At 41.3% G+C, this 15,937-nt stretch overlaps 1 protein-coding gene across 5 annotated transcripts in view; it reads left to right on the top strand.

Moving 5' to 3' along the window:
• The window catches only part of bap1 (BRCA1 associated protein-1 (ubiquitin carboxy-terminal hydrolase)), a 99,121-nt gene that overhangs the window by 59,178 nt on the left and 24,006 nt on the right, over positions 1 to 15,937 (top strand). For all 5 annotated transcript variants that reach the window (XM_059944435.1, XM_059944433.1, XM_059944434.1 and 2 more), the window contains exons 8-11: positions 4,605 to 4,683; positions 6,101 to 6,224; positions 9,014 to 9,161; positions 10,962 to 11,146. In XM_059944435.1, coding sequence (XP_059800418.1) covers positions 4,605 to 4,683; positions 6,101 to 6,224; positions 9,014 to 9,161; positions 10,962 to 11,146 — 536 coding nt within the window. The remainder of the gene's footprint in view (positions 1 to 4,604; positions 4,684 to 6,100; positions 6,225 to 9,013; positions 9,162 to 10,961; positions 11,147 to 15,937) is intronic.

The raw sequence follows: 15,937 nt of genomic DNA, 5'->3' as shown, positions 1-15,937 counted from the left end.
TGCTGGCTGTGTAGGTAAATATTGAGAATTGCATTTAGGTGAGCTCGATGTTGATGGGAAGACATTACTTTCAGGAGAAGATGTGAGCCATGAGGAAGTAAAGAATGTGACATACATTGAGAACCAGGTGACCACTCAAACCAACAGAATAAGAGTTGGCCATTCAGATTATGGCTGATGGTCCCTCATCTTTACCTACCTCTGGTCATGGAGCTCTCAAGTTCTGCTCTGAAAATCTTGATTGACCCAGCGTCTGAGTCTTACCACAATAAACCCCTGAGCATAACAAAGTACATCACTTCTAAATAGCTGAGTTCTAATTTTAAGATTATGCTGTACAGTTCTGGATTTGTCCCACCAGCAAAAACAGCTTCTCTGATTCATTGTTATTGAACCTTTGTAGTGTTTTAAGATTCTCACTTGGATTATCCCTCAGCTTCCTAAACCTAAGCTAATCACATCAGTTGGTATAATTTATCTAGTGCTCTCCTGGCATATATGACAAATAAACTCTTCTCAAGCTTCCAGCCAGGTACAGGTATCGATTTCTAGCCTATGTTTCTATGACAAACTGTGCCGTCTTCATCAGGAATGTTGCCAAGGCAGGTATAGGCCAGTGGTATACATATCCCCATCGTCTGTCCCTCCTGATTGGAAGGTTGACTCTAACAGCAGAAAACTACTATGGGACCAGCTGATGAAGGAAGCCATTGAAATAAAGCTAGAGGAGAAGAATTTTAACAAGACAAAGGTCTTGCTCTAAATAAGAACTGGAATTCGATTGTAAGTAAGGTGGGACAGTGGAAACCTGATTGGCTGAGGACTAACCAATCAGGAGGGAGGGATGATGGGGGTATATATACCACTGGAGTAGACGTGCCCAGGTATCATCCATGTTGAAAAATGCAGAGTTTCTCATCAAAGTGTCGGTTAAAATTGATCTCCGTACCTGGCTGGAAGCTGGAGAAGAGTTTATTCATCTCAGTATGTTTCTAGTGAATTTTGGCTGTACCATAAGACCATTGGTGGTCATCTCCTAATTGTAGTATCCAGGGCTGAAGATCGTGTTGTGGATGAACTCAAGTTAAAGCTATGCAAAACTAAAATATTTCCTTTTCTATTCGTATTTGAACATACAAAAGAATTAGGAACATAAGTAACTCACTCAGTCCTTTGAGTCTGTTCTCCCTGCATAACTGAAGTCCTTCAATTGGTGCAACATCCTTGTGAATCTCCTTTTCACTCTCTCCAGCTCAGCCTCATCCTTCCTACAGTGTGGTGACCAGAACTGCACAGAGTATTCTAAGTGCACTGTAAAATTCCAACATGACATCCCAACTTTTATGTTTTTTATTCCTTTATTTCTGAAGGGGTATTAGGGATAAGTGTGGAAGCTATAAGATGGTGAGCCTTACATCAGTGGTAGTGAAGTAGGGACAGGATTTGTGTTCATTTGGAAAGGGGCTAATTAGGAGAAGTAAAAATTATTTTGTGCAGGGAAGATCATGAATCACAGTGGGTTTCTTGATAAATAGAGAAAATGAATGAATGCATAGCAGTAGACGTGGTTTATGTGGACTTCAGTAAGGCTTTTTAACAAAAACCCAAGTATAGGTCTAGTCTGGAAGGTTAGGCAAAAGGCATGTTGGCAAATTGAATACAAAATGGACTTGGTAATAGGAGGAAGAGGTTTATTGATGGATGGGTGTTACCAAAACTCTGGAACAAGTGGTGTACCACTTAGTTCAGTGCACAGGGATCAGGGAATATAAATGATTTTGCTGATAATGTGTTGTAGTTGGAATGATTTAGTAAGTTTGCAAACAATGTGAAAATTGCGAGAGCTGTAAATGCTAAGTGGGTTGTCTAATGATGTAGTAGTGTACGTATCAGCTGGAAAGTTGGGTGCAACTGTAGCAGATGGAATTTAATCCATATGCATGAGACAACAGAAAATCTGCAGATACTGGAAATCTGAGCAACATACATAAAATGCTGGAGGAACTCAGCAGGCCAGACAGCATCTATGGAAATGCATAAACAGTCAATGTTTGAGCCAACTCCCTTTATCAGACTCATGAAGGGTCTCAGCCCAGAACATCAACTGTTTAATCTTGTGGCTGACGAAAGTACTTCACTGGGGCCCTAGCCATCTCCTTCGTTGCAAGCTAGAAAATATCTCATCTCGCTCAGAGGATTTATCCATCCTTACCAGCCACTTGTCATCTAATATCTCTTCCTTAATAATTACCTGCTTCAGATGACCAATACTCCTCTGTGTGAATCCATGTCATCTTGGTGAATACTCATGAGAAGTATTCATTTGGGAGCTCACCCACCTTGCCTGTCTCCGCACACAAGTTATCCATTTGGTCCTTCAGGGGTCCACTTTTCCTGACTGGCCTTTTACTCATAATTATAGAATATCTTGGTATTCTCTTTATTTTTCCTTACCAAGGATATAGCTCATTTTTGCCATCCTAATTTCTTTTGTAAGTTCATTTGTACACATTGTATATTCCTTAAGGGAATCCCTCAATCCAGCTGCACATTTCCTTTTTATTTCTTGAGTCGCAATGTCCTTTTTTGAGCTTACCTTATTTTGCCATCTTGTTCTTTCTCCTTAAAAAAAACATTCTGTCTGTGAATTCTTATGGACTTCCTCTTTATTTGTTTTATTGTCTCATTGTTTATTTTGGGTAGAATTGCACTAGGAAAACAAACTATCCATCACCTTTCCATCATTCTAGCTGCTTTCTGTCATGATATTTAAGGGCATTAAGTAACTGGAACTGAGTTGATAGAGAAGGTATTAACTAATTGCCTAGTTTCATTTAAGGTAGATAGTCATTTGGTCCCGATGCATTGCATCTGAAGTTGTTGAGAGAAATAAGAGAGGAAATTGCAGAGATCCCAGCCATGATTGCCCAGATGCCTATAGATTTGGCGATGGTGCCTGAGAACTAGAAAATTGCCATTATTATAGTTACAGGAGCAGTAATCAGAGAGAAAAGATTAGTAGACACTTAAGCAAGAGAAAGATAGTATGAATTTGACACGGACAAATTTTGCTTAATTAACTTTACAGAGTTTTTTGATGAATTAACACAGGGGTTCCCAACCTGGTTAAAGTTAGGGGTTCATGGCATTAAAATGTTTGGGAACCTCTGATAACAGATCGAGTTGTTTCTTGTGCCATATGTTCTTATGACTTTCCATAGACTGGCAGTTCATGGCTACAACTGGGAGCCCCGTTCCTGGCCACTTAAACCTTTGTCAAGTCAACTCGCAAACTTTATTATATATTCACGGCATTTTACCAGTGCAGTTTTCCTGTAAACTGTAACTTGTGTAATTAGTAAATGCACACGTGCAGCTTATATATTTAATGATTCTGCACATTCAGGTCATGCCACAGAAACAAGCAGAAGAATATTAGGGTTCAGTACTTACAGCTTATAATGTAGTCCAGAAGAGGCACTTCCATAAAGCATAGACTGTCCAGTCCATTGAAAGTGATAGAGCAGGTTGAAAAAAAGATCAAAGAACCTTGTTGGATCCTGGGATTTATAAAGCACAAAAGCAATGAACGTTTTTAAAATTGGTCGCAACTGGAATATTGCGTCCAGACTAGGTGCGGCACCTCGGGTAAGATGTAAAAGCTTAGAGACTTGCTGGTATATTTCCATGAATGAGTGGCTTTAGATATGTGGATAGACTGCAGAAAACTGGGATTGTTCTCTTCAGAACAGTGGAGGTTGCTTGAGGTGTATAGAGACAAAAAGAGAAACTATTCTTCTGGCAGAGGGTTAACAATCAAAAGAATGAAGATTGTTGTCAAAAGGAGTGAACGTGAATAAAAGAAAGCCTTGTTAACAGCGAGTGGTTAGGGTGTAGATGCAGCTCAATGATACTAGTGGAGACAAATTCAGTTGTAGAATCCAGAAAACTGGTAAAATTATGAAAAGATGGAACATGCAGCACTATGGGGTGGGATTGGGGAAGTGGGACGAGACTGACAACTCTTATGTAAAACTGTAAAAAAACCTCTCAGGCTGAATAGCTTTATTCCATATTGTAACCGTTCCATGATTCCTTGAATGACTGAATTTCAGTATATCTCCAGTGACATTTACTGTCGGTTCTTTTCCCTGACGTCATCAGTTTATAAGTGTGGGAATCCCTCAGTTAACCAGTGTATGTTCTGGGAACTTTTTTTAAATAGCAAGCTGTTTCCTTGGTATCACCTTTTCAAGTTAAAATTAAAGCTTTATAGGTATTCATTGTTGTAATCCTCTTTAGTTCCTCCTAAACTTCTCTGTCATGAATGATAACAAGTCTTGTTACATCATTATCTCATTCTTTCCCATGTTCCTGCAATCTATCAAATTTATAGATCTTTAATAATTTCAGTTTAATATCTCCTATTCATTAATTGATTTTGTCATTCTTTACTACCGACCCATGGCCTTTCTCCAACACTTGTTTAAATAAATTGTCTTTCCTTGAAGCATTTGAATTAGTACTTTGTCTTGCATAATATGGGCTTTAGATAGTTTTTGATTTGTCTGCTTATGTATTGAAGGACCACATTCTGTTTCCAGGGCCTTGGGGTGAGGATGAAGAGTGGACAGACAAAGCACGAAGAGTTATAATGGAGCGAATAGGACTGGCTACTGCTGGGTAATGAGCCGAACGTTCTTTATTTAAGAAGTTTTAAGTAATTTGCTGTAACTTCTTTCGTTGCTTTCTTGCTTATGGGATGGATCACTTTATCCAGATAGTACCAGGTGATTGTACATTTTAAAAATAATTGAACTGCAGGTTATTTTTCCTAAAATATTGTATTGAACTGTTGTGATTTTGCAACAATCAGAGCTTCACGGTCACCCAGCTCCTTACTGTGTTGACAATACACATAAGATGCTGGAGGAACTCAGCAGGCCAGGCAGCATCTATGGTAAAGAGTACAGTCGACATTTTGGGCTGAGATCCTTCAGCAGGACTTGGCCTGAAATGTCGACTGTACTCTTTTCCGTAGATGCTGTCTGGCCTCCAGAGTTTTGAGTGTATTGCTTGGATTTCCAGCATCTGCAGATTTTCTCGTGTTTGTGATCCTTACCATGTTGAGTTCAAATTCTGAGTTTGAATGCATTTATTAGCTGGAGTCTCCAGGTTACTAGTCGAATGACATTTACAATAACTGCGTGTACTTACAGGGCTTTTAATGCAAGAAACATCTCAAGGCATTTCACAACAGTGTTATGAATAAAATGTTACTGATACTGAACCACAGAAGGCATGGCCGTGTACTTGCTCAGCAAGAGGCTGTAAAGAGGAGAGAGGGTGAATTCCAAAGCTTAGTGCCAAGGCAGCTGTAAACACTGCAATTGGAGGAATACATCAATTAAAAGATTTGCAAGGCTGGAGGAGGAGAGAGATGAGGGAGAGATTCAAAATCCAATTTGAGGATTTAAAGTATGATCATTGTCAGGGTGGGAAAATGGTGGTAGATGAAAGAGACAATGCAGGGTTCAAGTATCAGAATATTGATTATGTTTGCAGGTTGGGAGACTGGAGGTACCTCAAGTCTAGAGTAACATCAACATCGACAAACTTTTTCAGCTGAAGTGGGAGATACCAGCAGATGTTGTGATGGAACAGATACATTCAGAAACTTGTCTCAGAGTCAGACACAGTAGCACATTTGAAAATGGTCTAACTTGGCTGGTTTGGTAGAGAGGTAATAAAGTTTGTGTTAGAGAGACGTAACAACAGCTTCACTGTTCCCAAGGTTAACTGCTTTGTTATTTTCTTGTCACATGAAAATCAGGAGCACAAGTCTCGACTGATGTTTTTCATATTTTTGGTAAAAGTTGCTTCTCCTTTCCCAGCTCTGCTACAGTTAATTATGGTGCCCTTATGACCATTCAATCTAAAGTCAACAGAATGCTGAGCAAGCACAGGCATTTGATGTTGCTGATAGTTTGTTGGCAGTAACTTTGAGTGGCCTTTAGTGGGCAGGGGTCACAGTTCTCTGTGTGAATTTGAAGCCACTTCATTATTTTGTATTATCTAAAATAGTTTTTGTTTGTCACAGAGAACCATACCATGATATCCGTTTCAATCTAATGGCTGTGGTGCCAGATCGCAGAATGAAGTATGAGACCAAATTGAGCCTTCTGAAGATGAACCGGCAGACGGTGCTGGAGGCCCTCCAGCAGGTACTGACCTAATCAGGGCACATGTTCTGATGACTTGTTTCAGTTGTATGGGTTGAGGAACACCTGCAGTTGCAATATTAAATAACGAAAGACCCGAGCTAGCTTAGATTTAAATAAATCATTCTTTTGGCAGGGGATGATGGCAATTTGGGACAGATATTCATGGCAGAGAACTGGATCACCTGGCTGTTCATTTTGTACTATGGGGAATTCATGAGCAGAGCGACCAGGAGCCATTCATAATTTGGAGAGAATGTGTCAAATAATCTTTTCTTTTACTGTTTTTTTTGTGTCTTTAACCATGGTGTGGGCCTGTCTTTCAGGGTTTGCCATAATATCACATTATTTTGAATGGGTTTGGTTCTCTGTATGTTGTCATGTTGTCACACACGGGTATCATGGGCAGCAGGCTAGATGCACCAGAGCTTTCTCTGTCCTTCAGCGTTTGAAAGGAATGGAGTGTGACTTCAGAAACCACCGTCATTCACACAGGAACACCAAGGTGGTGGCTCTGACAATCTGTATTTTCTGCTTTTTAACTTAGACATTCTGAGCATAGTGACCAGTAAACTCAGTGGCCACTTCATTAGGTATACCTATACACCTCATTAATGCAAAAATATCTGATTGGCCAATCATGTGGCAGCATCTCTATGCAGAAAATCATACGGACATGGTCAAAAGGTTCATATGTTGTTCAGACCAAATATCACAATACGAAAGAAATGTTATCCAAGTGCTTGTTTGTGCCAGATGGGGTGATTTGAGTATCTCAGAAACCGCTGATCTCCTGGAATTTTCGCACACAACAGCTTCTAGAGTTTACAGAGAATGGTGCGAGAAACAAAAAAACAGTGAGCGGTAGTTCTGTAGGCGAAAACACCTCCTTATTGAGAGAGGTCAGTGGTGAATGGCCAGACTAGTTCAAGCTGGCAGGAAAGCAACAGTAACTCAGATAACCAGACGTTACAACAGAGACATGCAGAAGACCAGTTCTAAAGACACAACATGTTGAACCTAGAATTGAATTGGCTACAACAGCAGAAGACCACAAGCATATACTCAACGGCCCCTTTATTAGGTACAGTAGTTCTTAATAAAGTGGCCACTGAGTGTATAGACATCCTGAGAAAAAATACTTTGTCATTAATAAAATAGGAACACTGTTCAATGTAAATTCTATTATAAACCCATGTTCTTTGTCTATGCTTCCTCTCCAGTACACATGAAGAGAGTTTTAAAAAATCTGCTGGAGGAATTCAACTGGTAGCATCTGTAGAGGGAAATGAACTGTCAGCATTAAGGGTTCAGACCCTTTATTGGACTGATGGACCTCAACTTGGAATGTCTACTGTCCATTTTCCTCCAAAATCCCTTGAAAACCTACTGAGTTCCTCCAGAATTGTTTTTTCACTCCATATATCAGCAGAAGCTCATTGATTTAATATTATATGCACATTTTCTCTCAAAATTATTTTTATTTCAGTATCTTGTGAGTCTCTGCATGGAGACACATTTCAGTTGAGACATTAAGAGTTTTCCAACTCCATTAGGTGTGAAAGAGCCAATGCCATTGTTTGAAAAAGAGCTAAGTCCTGTCCAGTAGAGTTACTAACATTCCTATGGCCAGTATCTATAATTAATTTGTGGAACATTGCTGAAATTGGTTTCTGTGTTTCCTCTACCTTAGCACAGACTGCACTTTAACATTATTGGTTATCATGTTGAAGAAGATGTAGTGAAGCTCTTTAGAAGTGTAGGTTAATTGACTTTTTAATAACGTGGAACACTGCCTTTAGACCCAGGAAATTTCTATATATGTTCTCAATAGTTTTCTTTACTGTGTATTTAAAAAACCAGATAACACCATTGCATTCCTCCACCCCCCCCCCCCTTTTATACTGGCTATCTCCCCCATGGATGATACTACTGTAACCCCTTGGGTCGCCTCAGGCTCGCTCAGCTCGTTCTCGTCTAGGGGGAGCAGCCTTCGGCCCCGCCAAACTGGGTAATCAGCTGGTGTGGATGCTGTGTGATGTCCCCGCCTCGCCCAAAAACAGACAGTACACCATAAGCGATTAAATGAGTACAATTTATAAAGGGTACTATAACTAAGTGATTAATAACGATACAGTATATATGAAGAGAAAATTAAAGAAAAGGCGCCAAACTTATCAAAGTCCAAACCACTTCGTGCACAGCCGTTGGAGCTCAATTACTGAAGTCTTCTGGCCAGCATTCGATCCCCTCCGAACTCCTCGACTCGCAGCTCAGGACCCTCCGAGTGGTCAACCAAGCACATCTAGCTTCATCCCCCCCCTCCTCGGAGAATCTCCCGGCCTCGGACCCCCCTTTGGGGTCCGATCCTCGCCCAGTTTAGAGCATTGCGTCCTCTCTCTCGACCCCCTCGCGCCGATCTGCCCAAAAGCCCATCAACAAAAGCTTACAGACTCAGAAGAAAGAACATTAATCCCCATTTGGTTTACAAAGGAATACCATTCTCGTTATCAGTAAATTAGCATTCCTGCTAGTTAACAAAAAGAAGAAACCCTCTTTACACTACAAAGATAGGTATTGAGGAAGCAGAAGGATTTAGACAGATTAGGAGAATGGGCAAAGAATGTCAAAGGTTATGGAGAGAAGGCCATAGAATGGGGTCGAGAGGGGAAAATAAATCGGTTATGATCAAATATTAGATTTGCACCCACTCCAGGCTGGCTTTATGTAAACTTGCTAAAATATCCTAGGTTAGCCGCTCTTTGAACTGGGCCTTCTGATTTTTCCCCCAGCTGATCCGTGTCACCCAGCCAGAACTAATCCAAACGCAGAAACCTCAAGAAGCTCAGGCCATGGAAGAAGCAAAGCAAGCCTTGAACAAGCCAGCACCGGAATCAGAAAGCAACAAGGCACGTCATGTTCAGGAAACCCTGCACACAGGTAAGGCACACCAGTACATTCATTAAGTCATCAGTTCATTTCCTGCAAGTTTTATAGCCAGCTTTTCTGAGTCGATTGTGGTGATTAATATTTGCACTGTGACACACAAAGCAGATGGTGATATTTGCACTTGCAGGTAATGTTCCCATTACTCCCACTCTCTACAGTGTGCTCATTTCTATTCCTGTCTTTCAGTAATAACTTAGTTATTAGTGCTGCCATCTCAAATCTGTGGAGCTGAGCACAGAACGTATGCTGACACCCAAGTTCAGTTCTCTGGGAGTCCACCACTTTTAGGTGAAACAGGCTCCCATTTGCAGATTCAGACAGATGTGAAAGTTGCCCTTATTATGACACAGGAGGCCCTTTGGCCCATTGAATCCACGCCAGCCTTCAGTGGAGCAATCTCATCGATCCCATTCCACCAATCCATATGCATCTTACTTTTCTCCTCTTTGGTTATTGTGTCCTTGCCCTACACTAAGGTATAATTTACACTGAACAATTCTAGCGCTCGTTTAGAATTCTGTTATTCATAGAAGAATAGCAATTCTATTTGCTGACATTACACCAACCACTAGAACTAAAGCACATTACTGTATTTCTTTCCTCCCCAGTTGTTTCCCAGTGCTCCACCACCATTGTTAATTTTATCCTGAACTCCATCGTTCAGCTATTTGACACCAACATGGATTCTGGACGAGAAAGTCCAAGCACTAAGTTCCTCTTTTAAAGCCTCATTCCTATTGAGTTCTGCAGGGGTGCATGAAATGGCATGATAAAGCACTGCCCTGCCCATCACAGAAGAACAGTTCTCTCTTGAATTTTTCCACTCACCATTGGGCTTCCTTTGCAAAGTCCTTGTGTGTTCTGAAAGGGTCTCAAGGATGTAAAGCCCTGGTGAGGCCTCACTTGGAGTATTGTGAGCAGTTTTAGGCCTCTTATCTTAGAAAGGATATGCTGATACTGGAGAGGGTTCAAAGGAAGTTTCATGAGAATGATTCCAGGATTAAACGGTTTCCTATGGTGGAAGAGTCCCAAGATCAGAGGACACAGCTTCAGAATAGAAGGGCATCCTTGTAGAACGGAGATGAGGAGGACTTTCTTTAGCCAGAGAGTAGTGAATCTGTGGAATTGTTTGTCACAGGCAGCTGCAGAGACCAATTCTTTTTGTATATTTAAGGCAAAGGCTAATTCTTGTTTGGTCACGGCACGACACAATACAGGGAGACGGCAGGAGATTGGGGCTGAGAGGAAAAGAAGATCAGTCATGATGAAATGGCAGAGCTGACTCAATGGGCCATATGGCCAAATTTACTCTATATCTTATGATCCTATGGTCTTGAGGTCTGTGGTCCTTATATATGACACTAATGAGCACAGTGCTGGTGCCTGTGGAGTCTGTGTCTGATCCTGGTGTCCACTCACTGTACCATTGAATGATGCTGACAACATCGGGGCTTGCGAGTAGTGCTGGTGACCCTGTTTGCAGTCAGTGTTGGTACCGTCGTGTTTGCAAATAATGCTGATAACCACAGTGCCAGTATAGTTCCCACACTGCAGTGCCTGCCATCAGTGCTGCTACAGTCTGTGCACTCACAGTACATATCCTTGGTGCTGAGGGCCCACTACATAATCTTAGTGCATGTGGTACTTGTATAGACACTACAGGGTTGCTCAGTTTATTTCCTGTGACCCTGTCAGTCAGAGTAAGGTTTGTGCATGGACTTTAATTGTTGAATCTATAGGTTTGATGTTACATAACAAATGGATTGTCAGCTGCTTTTCTCTTTTTAAAAGGATCCAGTGAAGCCTCCATACCTCCAACTCAACCACCTTGTACGTCCAGCCCATCCAGTAAACTAAAACCTCCAAGCAAGCCTATAATGCCCAGTACAAACGGACCCACGTCTGCTCCTAGTCCTGTCATCCTGCGGCTTCCAGCTTTCCTTGATAACCACAATTATGCCAAATCGCCTATGCAGGTCAGTAGTGAGCAGGTTGAACTAAATGCCATTGTGTAATCTTCAGCGGCCAGACTCACTTACACACTTGAAATGGTTTAAGAAGTGGATTTTGATTTTATTTTTTTGTCCTGAAAACTGTCAGTGCCTTTGGTGGAATATTTGTAATGAGCACAAGAACTGTGAACACAAGTGTTTCTGAAGATGCTAGAAATCCAGAGTGCACACACAAAATCTGGAAGAAATCTGAAGGTCAGGCAGCATCTATGGAGAGGAATAAACAGTTGCATTTTGGGCTGAAACCCTTCATCAGGACCCGGAACTTTGGTTAGGGTTAGATGTTAATCAGTATTGTATGACCCTAATCTAAGCAAATAATTTATTCTACACCAGAACTTGTTTTTATTTTAATAGCCCTAAAAATTCTTCTCCAGGCAGTTAATCTGATCAACCATTCAAGTTGGCCTGCACCCTCCCCCCCATTGCCTCTATATTACCTATGTTACTGCACTACATATTTCCATTTTAAACTTTCTAATGCTGTTTACATTGTAAATACTTGATGGTATTCATGCACATTTTGTTCCTTATTTGTACTTAAGTTTTTGTATAATTATCTATTCTTTATAATTGTTGAATGTTGCTCCAATACACCACAGCAAATTCCTAATACATATAAATGTATATGGCAAATGAAGTTGATCCTTGATGGAAAGAATAGTCTGGTCAGTAGCATCCAGGTACACCATGGTGCAGATGTTTCTTTGGAAACTATAATATCTGGAAACAGTATTTACAGATACTCCCTGTGGCTGACATGAGTTTTGTTGGCATTAGATGGTCAAATGCATTTTCCCTGTTTCTTTGGTAATTTTGCAAGTGTTTATTCTCCTCACCAATTTTCAAATGTTATTGCTGATTTCAGAACAACTCTCTCTCTCGATGTGATTCTGAATAACTCATTAGTGCTGTTAGTGTTCTTCTGACTCACTGAGAGCTTTCTCAACTTGAATTTATGGGGAATGTGGTTAAATTCAAAAGTTCGAAGTAAATTTATCGTCTAAGTACATATATGTCACTATATACAACGCTGAGGTTCATTTTCTTGCGGGCATACTCAAATCTATAAAATAATAATCATTACAGAATCAATGAAAGACCATCCAACTTTGGTACTCGACCAGAGTGCAGAAGACAACAAACTCTGCAAATACAAAATGAAAGAAATAATAATAATAAGTAAATAAATAAGCAATAAATATTGAGAACGTGAGATGAAGGATCCTTGAAAGTGGGACCATTTCAGTGATGGGGCAAGTGAAGTTATGCCCTTTGGGTCAAGAACCTGATGGTTGAGGGATAATAACTGTTCCTGAACCTAGTGGTGAGAGTCCTGAGGCTCCTGCATCATCTTCCTGTTGGTGTTGCAACGAATGAGGCGAACAGGCATGGAGGTTGAGTTAGGATACAGACGTGGGCTTGAGTGTTGAACGGCAATAAGGAGGGAGTGCAGGACAGCAGGAGGCAGGCAGAACTGATCTTGACACGGAGTGTAGAAAAGGAAGCGGCAGACAAAACTTTTCTTAGCACGGCGAGACGGAGTTACACAGGTAAACCTCGGTGCTGAAAAAAAACTTAGAAAACTTATCTTGACACGGAGAGACTGTGTTTCACAGGTAAATCTCGGTACTGAAGCAAAACTTAGAACACACAATCCTAAGCGGCCGGGAAATGTTAATTACCACACTGGCAAAACCAACGATCTGGCAACTAGTGGGTGCAAAGCTAGCGTTCTTATGCTACAGGTCTTGATGCAAACCAGGTGTGCCGTCATCAAAGGAAATTAGGTGAAAATGGGGAATTAACAGTCGGGACTGTGACAGTTGGCAGCAACGAAAAGAGAGCACCTCCTGGGTTGTGGAGGTCCCTGGTGATGGATGCTGCTTTCCTGCGAAAGCATTTCATATAGATGCGCTCACTGATAGGGAGGGTTTTTACCCGTGATGGACAGGGCAGTATTCACTACTTTTTGCAGGATTTTCCACTTGAGCATTGGTGTTTCTATACCAGGCTGTGATGCAGCCAATCAATATCCTCTCCACTACACACCAATAGAACTTTGCCAGTGTTTTAGATGTCACATTGTATCTCTGCAAATTCCTATGGAAGTAGATGCACTGCTGTGCTTCCTTCACTTGCGTCCTGGGCCCAGGACAGGCCCCCCATCATCTAGGGTGTGAGTCTTGTGTCTTAGTGAGGGAGCACAGCCCTGAAAAAGAAAAGACAAAATTCATTGTACAACCAGTGTCTAAAGTGCATGATCTGACCATTACAATGGTTGTACTTGGAACATAAAACCAAGGAGGAGGACTAGGCCATTCGCCCTTCAAACCTGCCACCATCCAATGTGATCATGGCTGATCCTATATGCAAATATTCTTCTCTTCTGGTCATGAAATTCATTTAACTCAATATATCTCATCTGTGGTAGTTCAGCAGCTACTGTAAAGAAAATCATTCTCATCTCAGTCCCAGGTGTCTTGCCTTGTGCTCTGTGACCCATGGTTCCAAGTCTCCACCCCCATGCTTGGGGAGACCTTTCTTTCTGCATTTAATTTGTCAAGGCCTGTTAGAATTTTGTGCATTTGAATGAGATCCCCTCTCATTCTTGTAAAACTGCAGTAAGTATTAAGTCAACCCATTCTCTTCTCATTTGACTGCCCTGTATCCCAGTAGTCAGTCTGGAGAACCTTTGCTACACTCTCTCTGTGACAATTCATCTTCTAGGTAAGGGGACACACAGACATCAGGTGTGGTCCTGTATAATTGTAGTGAGATATGTAAGCTCCTTTACACAAAATATCTTGCATTGACGGCCAGTGTAACACCTTTGTCTTCTCACTTACAAGTTTGTTTTTAATGACTTGTGCACAAGGACACTTCCAATCTCTCTCATGTAAATAATGCTCTGCCTTTCCATTTTTCCCACTCATACAAATTGTCTGAGTCATTGTGAACTTTTATGCATTTTATTTAGCTGTCAGTTTTTTAACATGACAGTGTTACAATAGTAATTAATTGGCTGTAAAGTGCTTTTAAAATTTCCATGGTGATGGAAGACACCACGTAAATAGAACATAGAACATTACAACGCAGTACAGGCCCTTTAGCCGATGATGTTTTGCTGACCTTTTAATCTACTCTAAGATCAATCTAACCCTTCCCTCCTACATAACACTCCATTTTTCTATCATCCATATGCCTCTGTAATGTTGGGGAGTGGCAGTGGACAGCCAGAGATGTTCGAGCGGGTTAAGATCAGGAAGGATGTCGGAGGCAAGATCTTTACACAGAAAGTGGCAAGTGTGTGGAACACCCTGCCAGGGATGGTGGTAGTCTCTGATGAGCCCTTCAAGGACGTCAGTTTTCTTTATTTGAAGCCACTCCATGATTGTTCTGGCAGTGTGCTTTGGGTCATTGTTCTGCTGAAAGATGAACCTCCTCCCTAGTTTAAGCTTTCTGGCAGAGGCTATCAGGTTTTTGTGCAGGATCTCTCTGTATTTAGCAGCATTTGTCTTTCCATCAATCCTGACCAGATCTCCAGTCCCTGCTGTTGAGAAGCATCCCCATAGCATAATGCTAGCTCCACTGTACTTTACAGTAGTGATGGTGTTACCTGGCTGATGCGCAGTATTACATTTACCCACAGCTTAGCATTAATGCCAAGAAGTTCCACTTTAGTCTCATCTGACCACAAGAGCATCTTCCACATCTTTACAGTATCTTTTAAGTAACGCTGTGCCAAGTCTTTACAGGCATGGATATGCTGCTTTTTTTTGTTAGCCAGGGTTTCTTCCTTTCCTCTCTTCCTTGCCCTTTTTGTGCAAAGCCTTAGAGATTGTGGAGCTATGTACTTCATCTCCGTTTGTGCAGCCACTGATATCTGCAGCTCACTCGGAGTGACTATTGGCATCTCAGTAGTCCCTCTTACAAGTGCCATTCTTTGGTGACTGTGCCCTTTTTTGACATCCTTCCTAAGATTTGGTAGCTAGAAATGAACACAGTAGTACTTTTACAAATCAGTAAATGCATTTACAAGGAGCACTGCTGGCAGGTCATGTTCCCTTCTCACTGCTGCCATTGGGAGTGAGTTACAGGAGCCTTAGTTCCCACATCACTGGGTTCAGGAACAGTTATTCCCCTAAACCATCAGGCTCCTGAACTGATGTGGACAACTTCACTTACCTCAATGCCGAACTGACTTCAAAACCCATAGACTGACTTTCAAGGACTCGACAGCTCATGTTCTTAGTAATACTTTATTTATTTATTATATTTGCACATTTTGTCTTTTTGTATTGTTACGAAATCCCGTAACTGGATCACTTACCAGCAAAGATAGAGAGGTCCGTTGAAGTCTGATGGTACTATTTTTAAAAGTCTTTATTTATGAAGGGGCACAAAAATAAGATTAATACAAACATTCAGATAATATACGCCGTCACTACTCAATCTAAAAGCTCGGGTCTAATAATAACCATCAATAAGAAACAGCTCGATCGTTTGTCTAGGGGATAATATATTGTCCGATGGAAATGTAAAAGTCACTCAGTTCCGGCAGTCTTCAGCCTTTTGGGGGGACCGCTGGGTTTTCACTTGTTGGAGAGAGAGAGAGATTGGTGAGAAAAGAAACTTGCCCGGGTCTTTTATGAAGCAAATCCGTTGAGTCAGGGGAGTGGGCTTCCCCATTGTTAGCTAAAAGCTGGTTTCCGTGGTTCCAGTCACCGATTCCAGCAACGAAATCGAACGCAC

The sequence above is a fragment of the Hypanus sabinus genome, chromosome 19 (assembly GCF_030144855.1).
Source record: "Hypanus sabinus isolate sHypSab1 chromosome 19, sHypSab1.hap1, whole genome shotgun sequence".
NCBI classification, from domain to species: domain Eukaryota; kingdom Metazoa; phylum Chordata; class Chondrichthyes; order Myliobatiformes; family Dasyatidae; genus Hypanus; species Hypanus sabinus.
This window is presented reverse-complemented; position numbering and strand designations above follow the sequence as displayed.